This window comes from Corvus hawaiiensis, chromosome 21 (genome assembly GCF_020740725.1).
Source record: "Corvus hawaiiensis isolate bCorHaw1 chromosome 21, bCorHaw1.pri.cur, whole genome shotgun sequence".
NCBI classification, from domain to species: domain Eukaryota; kingdom Metazoa; phylum Chordata; class Aves; order Passeriformes; family Corvidae; genus Corvus; species Corvus hawaiiensis.
Genome location: NC_063233.1, coordinates 8,058,093 through 8,070,921, shown reverse-complemented (window position 1 = coordinate 8,070,921; position 12,829 = coordinate 8,058,093). Strand labels below are relative to the sequence as shown.

Below are 12,829 nucleotides of genomic sequence, written 5' to 3'. Positions count from 1 at the left end.
AGGTTTTTGTCCTCTTCCACAACTAAATGGATATTTCTTACCCAGTGAAAGTGTTGGTTGATATTTGAGAAAGAGTCTCTTTATCTCAGCTTCATTGAGGTTTTTAGTCTATGAATGACTACAATCTGCCAGCTGTTTTGGGGTAATGACCTCTGTGCTAAGCTCCCTGGAGGCTGAGTCCAATTCACGCATCTCCAGGGATCACACCCTGATCTACCAAAATGTGTAGGTTTGTTTGGAATTTAAGTCTTACCAAGGCCTTGAACTGACAGAGGTGAATTTGCAGGATCCCAGGTGGGAACGTGCTGGGCTGTGAGCCATTAGCCCCATTTTCCTTTCTGTGAGAGGGCAGTGGTAAAATTCACAGATCTTTCCAAAGCCCTCTGAGATACTGGAGTTTAAAAAGACCTTGGGGCTGCAGTCAGGAGCTTGCTGTGGGTCTGACAAAATTGTCAGAGGGCTCAGCCAAGCACACGCAGCCAGCAGTGAGGGTGAGATGACGTGAGCTGAATGGGGTATTGCTGCTCACAGTGATTATCCACAGGGCTTGCACACTTGCCAGGAGGGAAACTTGAGCGTTTTAAATGGACCTCTGGCTTTCTTCAAAATGTATCACCTCTGTGGTCTCTCCAGATGCTGATGGCATTCCCACTGCTCTGTACCATGTGAGGAGGAGAGAAGGGCTCTGGGATATGGGAGGTGAGGGAGAAACATGAAAAGTTGGGCATCTGCAGGACAATAGCGTTGAATCACAGGAAGGCTGCCAGGAAATCTATTCTGCATCTGGGTCCATTTGGTATGAACCAGAGAATTCCCTGAGCTGTTTATCCTTGACAAAAGAGGCACATTTCTAACACTTCATTGGATCACAGACAATCAGAATAACCTTCACACATTGCCCTTTTCTCTTTAAATTAGTAGTGACGTCCTGTTTGTCCATGTTTGCCCAGTAGTTTATCTTGCTTTCTTCCTTAGTTGCAAACAGTGGTGCTGTCCTTTCTTTTCCCTCTGCCTTCTGCATTTCTCTCCTCTCATTACCTTTCTTTATCTTCTTTTCTGTACTTTGCCTTCTCCCTGTCATGTTTTCCTCCCTTTTTGTGTGATTATTTGGGAAGGAAAAGGGAATTTATAGCTCTCACTGGATTCTGTTACCAACTGTTCCACCCATCTGACCCCTCTGGATCTTGAAGTCCATGACTCCACGCCAAATTGTAATGTTACCATAGTATTTGGGAACCCAGCAAGAATTGTGGCTTTCATTACTTTTCAGTACTACCTCCCATGTAGTTGAACACAACCAACGGTGAGAAATGTAAAAGCACAAGTGCCTCTTGTTTCATCACAACGAGAGCAAAGAGACAGCTCAGACCTGTGCTCCATGTGCCTCCAAAGAAAGGGTCTTACACAATGTGCTAGATCAGCCTGTAAATGCCACAGGAGTTGCCCCTGAACAGCACAACAGCTTCTTGGAACAAACAAAGGCTCTTTTCTTGTCTTTGTTAAAGAGAAAAAGATTGCATTTTCAAGTGAGAGGCAAGGGAATAAGTAGGAGGTGAACTGAAGGCTAAGTGACTCTGTTTATCAGGTAAATTACCAAGTGGAAGGGGTATAAAATATTGTTTGGCACGGGGAAAGGCACTAGAAAGAGGAAATGCAGGCCCAGATGCACTGGCACAGAGTGTGTTGTGTGGTGTCCAGTCCAGCTGGGCACTTAAACTGCCTTTGTGTCTCTCACCCGGTCAGGAGACGCTGGTGTTCTGTTCCTCCTCCCCATGCTGGCCATGCCTGTTCTGATGAAGTAAATAATTAGTTTCCTGGACAGATATGTTCTCCTGCCACTGGTCTGCCTTTTAAACTGATGCCAATGAAAACTCATGTTCTCTAACTTCTTTTGTGCCCTCTCTTTGCTCCCTTCTTCCTTACCAGGGCACCCTGACGTTGAGCAGCCCTGTAAATCCAGCGTCAGGACATGGAGTCCCAATTCGGCCGTCAACCAACACACGGTGCCCCCAGCCTGTCCTGAGCCCCAGGGCTGCTACCTGCAGCTGGAATTTCGCTATCCCCTGACGCCAGAGTCCCTCACGGTCTGGGTGACTTTCGTTTCTCCGGACTGGGACTCCAGTGGAGCAGTGAATGACATCAAGCTGCTCACGGTCAGCGGGAAGAATATTTCACTCGGGCCACAGAACGTCTTCTGTGACATCCCACTGACCATCAAGCTGGATGTGGGAAAAGTGGGAGAGGAGGTGTATGGGATCCAGATCTACACCTTGGACGAGCACCTGGAAATCGACGCTGCCATGCTGAGCTCTGTCCCCCACAGCACCCTGTGCTCAGGCTGCAAACCCATCCAGTACAAAGTGGTCCGGGACCCTCCTTTCCAGTCTGGATCTCCTGTGGTCATCTCAAACCTCAGCAGGAGATTTGTCGACACGTAAGTAGCTGCTTTCCAGAGAGCTGGATAGACTTGTTCAGATCAAAACAATGTCCTGTTCTTCTCATCCTTCTAATGTCCAGCACTACAAGTGATTGTTAAGATGTTGAACTAGACAGACATGCCCAGAATTACCATGACAGGATGTTCTCATAGTTTCTCTCGAAACCAGGAGCATTAAACCCAAATGAGATGGCCTGAGAGTTATGGATAGAGTTTGTGAGTTATGGATAGAGATAGTTTGTGAGAAATTTCCAGGCTGGCTGTGCAGAGATGTGTCACTCAGGCTCTCTCTAACTAGAAAAGATAATGCAATCTACCTAAGATATGATAAATTAAATGGTTAAGCTAACCTAAATGAGGACCTCTGGAATAACACGGTCATTGTTTCCTTGGGAATCTTTTGAAAGTAATGTTTTGATAGAGAAGGAGAGAGCAGAGCTTTCAGGGCTGGAGCACTGATTAACTGCTAAAGGAAGTGTGCAAAGAAATACATGTGCATGTTCAGGTGTGTAAATCTGTTTCAACCACTTCCATTTTCTGCTTTCATGTGTCACTAAACTAAGTTGTGTTGGTGTGAGATTGTTCTGAAATGGGAAATATGGCAAGTGCTCTAGTTTGTTGTAGGAACTGAGTTTCATCCCAGATACAGTTACACTCATCTAGTCAAGGGATGCATTACTGTTGAGGAAAGTCCACCTTCAAAATATTTACTGATTTGGAGGAGATCCATGATCTACCCATAAGCATCCAACAGCAAGGAAAACATCTTTTGCATAACATGATTCCCTGGAAATGATTCATTCATCTGTGGGAGCAACATGAAGCTCTTTTGAAAAATGAACACCAGATAAAAGGAAACCTGCTAAGAAAACTGCACTCTAATTTAGAAAAGATGATCTAATTAGTACAGCTAATATCAAGGAAGCATACATCATTATGGCCTTCTAAAGCATATTTAAATAGAATAAAAATGATTAATTAACAATTCAGTAATCATGAGCTACCATCCCTTTTCATGGCCCAATTATGCAGCTCAGAAAATGCAAATTGTCCCTATGGATTTAAAAATTCAAGGTAACTAACAATAGTGAATCTAAAAACAAAAACCCAGGACATCACAAAGATTACTCATGTGCTGAAAGTTAAGCATGTGCTTAAGTGCTTTCTTGGGTTGTAGCCTTGTTCAAACAATTGCTGGCACTTAGCATGAGATGAATATTGGCATATTGGAAATGTAGAAAGCAGTGAATTTTCCCAAGATTTCGCTGTGAAAGCATCTTTGCCTGAAACCTGGCCCACTCTCATTGGAAAATGGGACTGGTTTGGTTTGAAATAGTTGCATACCTTAGCACAAGTTCCCACAGAAACAGGTCCAGTTTTGACTTCATAACACAATGTGAAAGAAAAAAAGGAAAGCCCAAAGAGTAACTTGTATTCTGAATTCTGTTTTTCTGTCTTTTATTATGATTTTGTGGGTCACTTACAGCTAGCTCAAGTGAAAGAGTGCTCCAAGAATTAAATCAGTAGCCAGGAGTAGATGACAGTTTTCCTGAGGGTCATTGATTAAATCACGTGTGGTAACAGCACAGTCCCTGTCTGTATGTCTCAGGTAGTTACACAGCAAGCTAAAAATCAGACACAGCATTTAATTTAGTCTTTCTGGGCTCCACCTGTGAGCACTGGTGACAGAAATGAATGCTTCCGGAAGCTGGCACAGCCAATCTCACAACCAAATCCCATCCAAACCCTCTAGGTGAGCTGGGCTCACTTCCTCTGTGTCTTAGCAGGGACCACAGGGAAAATCCTGGCAGTGAACTCTGACAGGACACTTGGGAAGTGAAGTGTTAGTCACCGGGTGAGGAGACAAATATGCAGATTCCTAAGCACTCATAGTTGCTTTTGAGACTGTTTTGGCTGATTTACAATGAGGGTGGTGATGCCCTAGCACGGTTTGAAATAGTTGCCCAGAAATAATTTGAAATAATTTTGAAATAATGCCCAGAGCAGCTGTGGCTGCCCCTGGATCCCTGCAAGTGTCCAAGGTCAGATTGGATGGGGCTTGGAGCAACCTGGACAGTGGAAGTTGTCCCTGCCTATGGTGGGGGCGGGGTGGAGCAAGATGGTCTTTAAGGTCCTTTCCAACCCAAACCATTTTGTGCTTGTGTGATTCAAGACTTCTGCACACGTTTGAAATTTTGAGAAGTGAGATGAATTTTTTATCATATCATATGAGCACAGCACTGATCTGTATCCCCTGGTGATGGGGGAGATTGAGAGGCTGCTGCTGGGCCGTACCTTGAGACACAACAATCTCCTTGAAACTCTGCATGGGGTTGTGGTTTTCTGGTAGAGTCAAAAGCAATATGAATTTTCCATTGGAACCTTGTGCAAAGAGCCACCAGAGTCTTTATACTCCCTAGGCAGGAAGGAAGGGACGAGGGAATTCAGGGATGGAGGTGCTGGGCCGTGCTCCTGCTCATAAATGCATGTAGAGGTAAATACTGTCTCTCTCCCCTGTTCACATCTGCCTGTTTACCTCATTCTGCAACACCGGAATTCAGCATATCTGTGCAGCCAGGCTTTGCAGCCCCTTTATCTCCCTGTGAGCCCCAAGACAGTTGCCTCTCCTTGGTGCCCTCACATGCTTTCCATATTAAATAAAATGACCCCCCCACATGTTCTGTGGAAGGCTATTTTGAAGGCAGTCACATATCTTTACTCTTGCCTCCTCTGACCTTGATCTTCACTTTCTCTTCTTCTCCCAAAGAAAATATTTGCTTGCACTGTTATCTGTGAGCAAGATCCTTTCCCCAGGTGTGGAGATGCTGAAAGAAAAATTAATTTCTCCTACCTTCTTCCCGTCAAAGAGAGGAAACTTCCTTTTAAGCTGAGAGGAGAGACAGCCTTTAATGGATAGCCCTTGCCTAGTCAGCACTGGGTGCTCCACAGAGGAGAGTAAATAACTAGAACAGTGGAAACATTTTATTAAGAAATGCAAAATAATGCCAGACCTTCTGTTCTCAAGCTGAATTTTAATCTCAGCTCTTGGCTCAAGCTGAAGCTTAAACATTCATTTCTGGGGGACAGGACCTTAGCCTTGGACCTTACAGAAAGCAGGCAAGATACACTCAATTCCACTGAGTGTGATCAGCCAGAATTGCTGGTATCTGGGATAAAATGAGAGTCAGAGCCTAGGAAGAGAGCGGAAAGCTAAATAAATCAGTGGGGGGAAAAAAGAGGTCAGGCCAGGTGCAGCATAGAACTGCTGAGTCTTCACACCACAGCGAGTGATAAGGAAGGAGCCTCATCTGCAAGTCTCAAAGTCTCAGCTCACAATTTAATCCAAAGTGTGGGTTGTGCACATGCTCAGAGGGCTGTGCTCTGGCTGTTCTCTAGAAATACTGTGTGACATGGTCACAGTGGTAACCGAGGTAGTGGCTTTTCACCATTACTGGAGCTTTTTTGCACTCACACTGTTGCATTGGAGAGTAATCATTGCTGATTTTTTAAGAGCTCTCTGGATGGTGTCACAGGCAGTTAGGTGTCAGTCCCACCAGGGCAGTTTGGGGTGAGCAGCCCGGGGTGAGCAGCCCAAGTTCCCCGTGGCACTCCCAGTATCTCAATTTGTGAGCAGCGAGGAGCTGGGTGCACTGACAAGACCTACATGCTCTCCTCTGGCAGACCTAGCCAAGAGACACTGAGGCTGGTTTTGGAAAGTTGTCAGATTAACTGAAAAAGTTTCAGAGAGCTGGAAACTTTCCCAACATTTCTGCCACAGACTTTGTAAGGAGCCTCAAAGTGTGGTGGACAGCGCTGGATCCGGTTGTCTTTGTGGTGTTAACCAGTAGGGTTTTTTCAAGACAAAGGCATTGACTGAAATAACCTGAGAAAGAATCTCAGCACAAAGCCCTGGTACAAGGTTTGGGTTTGCAGAGTTGAGCTTCTCTGAGAAGCCAGTTAGCAGTCTTGTGATAACATTATTCTGAGCCATTCCTACCAGAGCTTTAGTCCCGAGCTGACACATAGAGATCCTGCATTCAGACTTCAAAAAAGAAACACTGAGAGAGAAGCTTGTATTTTCTTGTACAGAGAATAGGTTTTCTTCTCAATTTTGGCTATTTTGCACTGACATTCTGTGGCTAAACCTTTTCTGTGGCTTGATAATAGCTGGAGGAGACTGATCATCATCTGCGTAAACAGCAGTTCTTGCTCAAGTAAGTACAATATTTTTAAGTGTCTTGTTAGAATCAGGGCTTCCATTCAGTGCTGAACTTGTAAACTCCATGTCATTTCTTGGGTTTTAACACCTAAAGGTGGTAGAGGAAGATCTCACTCAGGCTTCTTGGAGTGCTTGCAGAATGACAGGGAAATTGCCACCCCCAGGATGGCAGGTGGCTGGAGGGCTCCTGTGGCACTGTTTGTAGGTCCTTAGTGTTTCATTGCTCAGGGGTCCTTAGCAGTTCATGTGCTTTAGGCCCCTACTTTATCTAACATGATCATTTGCTTCCAACTTTGCCTTATTGATGCATTTACCATTTGTTACTGGTCCCCGGTTGGAAGGGGCATATGGTCAGTGACTTGTCAGAAACCCCAGAGGAGGAGAAGTTGAGTGAAATGGAAAGTAACTCTTTAGTCTGAAGGTTCCTACAAACATGAACAAGCAGAGAGGCTGGAGAATCAGCAATGGCTGTTCATACTGAGCAAGAACTCCTTACAGCCAGTTACTGGCGTGCCTTTTAGCCCCTGAACTCAAGAGCAAGAGTGCATTCACCTGACACCAGCCCAGCTGAACTGACTGGGAAGTTATGAATATCACAATGATGATATCTAAACCCAAGTCCCTGCAGAATGCAACACTAAAACTTCACAGTGACATCTGTCCTTATTATGGCATTCCTTCCTTCACCTCAAAGATTTCTATTTCTCTGTTTTCTGGAGGTCTACCAGCCAGAGGAATGTATGATCTAAAGCAGCTGAAATGAATTGCCAAATCTATCTGTCATGATGATAATTAACACCATATTTCCACCCAAACAAGATACAGATCACTGGGTGGTTTTTCTCCCAACACCAAAAGCTGAAGCCCATATAATCACCCATCTTCTGCTCATCCCTCCTCCACAGTTACTATGCCAAACTTCTCTTGATATGCCAGGAAATACTGGGGAGTATCTAAGATAGGACTGAAATATTAAGAAAACACTTTGCATGGCCAGATTTATCTGCAAGGTTATCCATGCGATATTGGCGTGCTACACATCTGGATTCCTGGCTGGCTTCGGAACTGTAGATGGCATTCCAGCTGTCCTTGTGCACCAACACTTACCCAGTTACCCCAGAGAGGCCTTGCCTTGATGTGTGAGGACCTCCCATGCTTTTTTTGTGGGTACATCCCCCTGATGGTTCATAGTTTTCTTGCAATTGAATAAATCATAGAATCATAGAAACATAGAATGCTTTGGGTTGAAATGGACCTTGAAGATCATCTCATTCCAACCCCCTCCCATGGGCAGGGACACCTTCCACTAGACCAAGTTGCTCAGAGCTCCATCCAGCCTGGCTTTCCACTTAACTGCTCTCTTCCTCTCTCATTTGCAATAAAGAGTTCCCAGTTTATTCTGAATTTCTTGGTCCTAACATGTATATGATTGTCTTATACCAATATATGGACCATTGCAAGACATCCAGACCTGTAAGTTATTCATTTCTGCATTATAACTCCATCTTTCTCTGCATTGACTGAGCCTTTTTACCAATTCTGTATGTCTGTGAATACTCAAGCTTCTGGGGTTGATCTTTATTTGCAGGAAATGTTTGTTAGTCATCCTCAAAGTGATAACTGAATGAAAAAAAATCCATTTTCATTCAAATTTCTCTTTCAATCCAACCTATTACAGCTACTGGGCATAAATGCAAAACAGTGAGTCTCTACTTGAGTCACTGAGTATTTAATGGGCACTCTCACACCATGCACTACCAGGGAACTGCTGTTATTAAAAGCATTTTTCACTAGTCTCCAACTAGGAGGTTTCTTTCCCATAATTGCACAATTCTCCATATTATTTTTCTTTAGTAATGTTAGAGATCCCTGGCTATATCCATATGAAATTTTACAGCTCCTCTCCAGCAGGAACACTTTTACCAAGCTTCAGCAGGAACAGATTTACTCTTATTCACACTTTCTTGCTCATTTCTATGAGCTTCCCTATCATTAACTTTCCGTGCTAGCTTTCCATGGACAAAGCTATTTTGAGCTTTCCCAAGAAGCAAACACCCTTCTGTCCCACCAGGTTTCTCTTGCCCCTGTAATTTCCAGTTTCAGGTTCAAGAACTTGCCTAGTTCTTCATCCAGAGTCCTTTTGTTAAGGAGTAAATGTTTCATTTTTCCCTTGCAGATCCTACTTTCCCAGCAGGAATAGTGGCTGTGCTGTCACTGTACGAAAGCCTTGTCAGTGAAGAGTTTTGAGTGTGTTGGAGTTGCCTGTGGTCAGTTTTGGCAAAGTTGTGATGTTTGATATGCAGCTGGTGTAGGACAGTGTAGCAGTCCTGGTGCTCAGCAAGGGGCTGGCATTGTCCCTGTGCTGCTCCGAGGCCATGCCTGGCCTTGGCTGTGTCATCAGCTCCTTCCTCATGCAGCCAGTATAGATTGCCCTGTTCCTGCTTACTGAACATGGAAATCCCCCATGATGAAAGAACAGAGCAATACAGGACAATTGCCTGTCCCACACCTTCCCTCCCAGCAGCGGGAAACTGGCCGTAGGTTTGCCTGACCCTAACAGAGGTGACGTGCTGTGGGAAGGAGACTCCTCCACCCAGTAGCAACTCCACTGCCAACACCCCCTGGGGAAATTCTTTCCTTTCCCAGCAGTGGGGCCTCACCTGTGGCTTGCACGGGTCTGGGCAGGGAGGCACAGGGGTGACTGATGCTGCTCCCTGTGCCAGGTAGGAGCACAGAGCCCTGCTCTGCACCGAGGGCTCAGCGAGACAGGAAGAGGAAAAATATGAAAACTGCTTCTACTCCATCTCCTGTTCCTGCCTCTCTCCTTCACATGTCGTGCTGTTAAATCCCGAGGTAGTGGTTGTTATTATTTATAGCTGCCAGTAGTGTGCTGGGTGTTTCACAGAGGAAATACACAGAGTGCCTTCATCCAAAGAGCTCCCAGTGAAGTGCTGGGGGCCAATAGTGCTGCTGCTCTCAGGGGTGATGCATCTCCACTTGGCTGATGTGATTTGACAGCTGCAAGCCACGTTGTGATGGCTTTCCTTTTCCCTGCTTTCTTCATTAAAGGTGCCAGGTTATCTTTGCGAAAGAAGAAAACCTGCTTCCTGACCCCACAGGCAGAGCAGATAGAGCAATTTTTTCCCTTACCACCCTCTGCCAAATTGCCTTAACCCTGCCCTGGAGAGGAGAAAGAATAATTTGACACTCTGTGCCCATTCAGGAGGCAGCTTTTCCGCTAAGCCTGTGCAGAGAGGCCGTTTGGTGCCAGCTGTGGTGATAGATTTGTGGTTCCTCGCTGTTGCGGTTTCTTATGTAACACTGTAACTAAAGATGGCACTTGACAGAATCCATAGCTCCTGTTCTGGCTCGGCTGAACATGATGCAAGAATAAAGGTAGTAAGGGCGGGTTGATATCTTTATGGGTTTGTGATCCCAAGACAGGGCAGCCCAGAGGAATTTTTAAGCCTGGGCCTATCTTTGAAGGGTGGGATTGTTCTGAATGCCCCACAGCTGCCACTCCTATATAAATTATTCCAGGAAAGAGGGACTGCCCTATTTGGGGAGTGACACTTGGCTTTGGGATTAGCTCTGCTCCAGCCAGTGTCTCCCCAAGGACTGCTGCTACATTGGATTCCCATCTCCAAAGTACCTCTTGGGCAATACACAGAGGCTGTAGAGAGATCAGGCCTGGAGACTGCAACTTAGGCATGTGCAAGTGTCCCTAAAAAAGTGAATATTAACAGCTGTCCTATTATTATCCAAATAGATACTATTAGAAATTGATATATTTAATCACTCCCAGCCAGGGTGGAATTTGAACTCATGACCTAGAAGTAGTAGCAGAGTTTTCAGCTGCAGGAGAGAGAAAAAAAAAAAAAATAGAAGGTCAAACAGGACTTTTCCTGCTGGGCAAAATAATTTATTGCAGGTGAAACAGTCTCAGATATGTGGTAAATTAGGCTGTGCATTATCTCATGGATAATAACTTCTCTCTGATGTTTGCCTTCTTGTGTGCATCTTTATTTTGGGCTCTAAATAAGATAAGAAGCACCAGAAATCTCCCAGGAATAACAAATGCATTTTCTTTGCTTGATTGAGGACAGAAATATTGGACAGACACGTGTTATGCAACAATTTAAAAATAACTCTTGTAAAACTTGGAGTGAGCCTCAAATACCGCAGAAGTAGCAGAAATGTGTTACCTACCTTTTTATCAGTCAGCCAATACAGCTTTTCTCAGCTACTTTTGCTGAACTATTGGCCTGATCATTTCCTGGGCATTTTATTTTAATATATTTTCCTAGGAAGTGCATTCCAAGTCTCTGTTAAATTTGAATCTACACTCAAACAAGCAAGGATTTGGAAAGAACGCTGCAGTCAGACTGAAATACCTGTGCTGTCCTTTATATCTTGTGGGATCTGGCAACAGACAAGACAAAAGTGTTCCAGGCTATGCTGGACAGGGCCCTGAGCAATCTGATCTAATGAAAGGGTTGAAATGAGATGAGTTTTAAAGTCCCTTCCAACTCAAACAATTCTGGAATTCCATGATTTTAGATGTATTGCTGCATGGTGTACAACCTGCGAATCCTGCTGCAGGCCCAGGCCACCCATCTTGTGATTGTTTCACCCAAACTTCTCTCAGCCTTTTTGGTCAGGATCTCCTTAAATGAATACTGACATTGGGCATCTCCATGCCGATATCCCAATTCCAGCATTCTCCTGGTGCTTTCGTGATAGGAAAGGCAAGGTGGAAAGAAAGCTCCTTCTTTTCAAATTGTACCTCAGAGAGGGTGCCTGGAATTCGATATCCCAAATTATCAGTCTCTGAAAGCCCAGTGAAGTAAACCAGATCATTTATTCACAGTGGTACAGGAGTTTTTTAAACTGTAAGACCAGTTGCAGATGTAATGACAATAGAGGAAATTAGCTCATGATGGGATTTTAGGAAGAGGCTAGTGGAAGTATGTTCAGTAATGTTTAGTTATTAAACCATTAGAGATCCCACTGGAGACCATCCAGTAGGATTTCTCATAATCTGCAGCGTCTTAAGGCAAAACACAGAGCCTCTGAGGAGAGAAATGACAAAATGTTCCTCTGGAAGAGTCACCTCATCTCTTCACCCATGTCTGTGCACTCTGCTCTGCCCTGAGTGTGACAGCACATCCCTGTCTGTCATCCCTCCCTCCTCCTGAGGAGCAGGAGTGCCACAGCCCCATGCCCAGCACCCTCCAAAGTAGGTCTTGGTGAGGTGGGATGGTAGATGTGAAACCAGAGAACACTGCAAACATCTGTGTTCTCTTGGGGCCCAATCTAAGCCCTACTGAAAATGGACAAAATAATTTCCACTGGCTCCAGGAGCCTTCAGACCAGACACTGTGAGTGTTTGCTCCCTTGGCTCTGTTCACCATTTTGGTGGGATTACAGGGAAACAGGAGGGTATTGAGTTCTGAAAATCAGGTCTTGGCTCAGGCCTGTTGAAAAGAAATCCAAGAGGTCAGGTCTGGATTCAGAGAAGGTGAAGAAGATTATTCCACCAAGTTGACCACCCTAAACTGAGGAGAGCCTTCTGCCCAAACTCGATGGACTGGCACAGAGCTGAGGGCAGCAGCTGAAGTGCTCCCAGCCCCAGTGATGATCCAAAAGTTGAGGGGAGGTTGTTGGCTCCCAGGGTGTGGTGGGCAGGGTGTGCATCAGGCACTTCTCCTACACTGTGGTGTAACCAGGCAGGTGCTGGCACTGGCGGTACCGCACGGAGACACCACGTCACAGCCGGGACATCGTTAAGGGTGTCAGTAATCAGGCAGTGCTCACACAGAGGCACGATGCAACAGGCAAAGCTTCGTCAGTGACAGTGATCCCTTGACAGCAGTTATCCTGTCCCAGCCTGCCTGCTGGCTGTGTTACTGTTTTCTCCCTTCTGCACTGGGACACCGGAGCACTGTCCTCAGGTGGAGGATACTGGCACCGTTCCCTCGAAATCGATGGAGAACTGCTGGCTTCCGCCAGTTGGAAATAGGGCTTTCTGCATTTCATGTCCCAGATCTTTCCTTAGCTAAACCACACCAGCCTCCCCTCCTGCACTGGCCACATCTGAGCCTCATGCAGAGAAATGCTCCCATCTCACTCAGGGTCTGAGCGCAGCAGTGAAGAAGAAAACACAACGGATT

At 45.4% G+C, this 12,829-nt stretch overlaps 1 protein-coding gene across 2 annotated transcripts in view; it reads left to right on the top strand.

Moving 5' to 3' along the window:
- Nucleotides 1-12,829, top strand: part of PAPPA (pappalysin 1) — a 178,406-nt gene that overhangs the window by 71,732 nt on the left and 93,845 nt on the right. For both annotated transcript variants that reach the window (XM_048325816.1, XM_048325817.1), the window contains exon 7: nt 1,927-2,434. In XM_048325816.1, the coding sequence (XP_048181773.1) occupies nt 1,927-2,434 (508 nt within the window). The remainder of the gene's footprint in view (nt 1-1,926; nt 2,435-12,829) is intronic.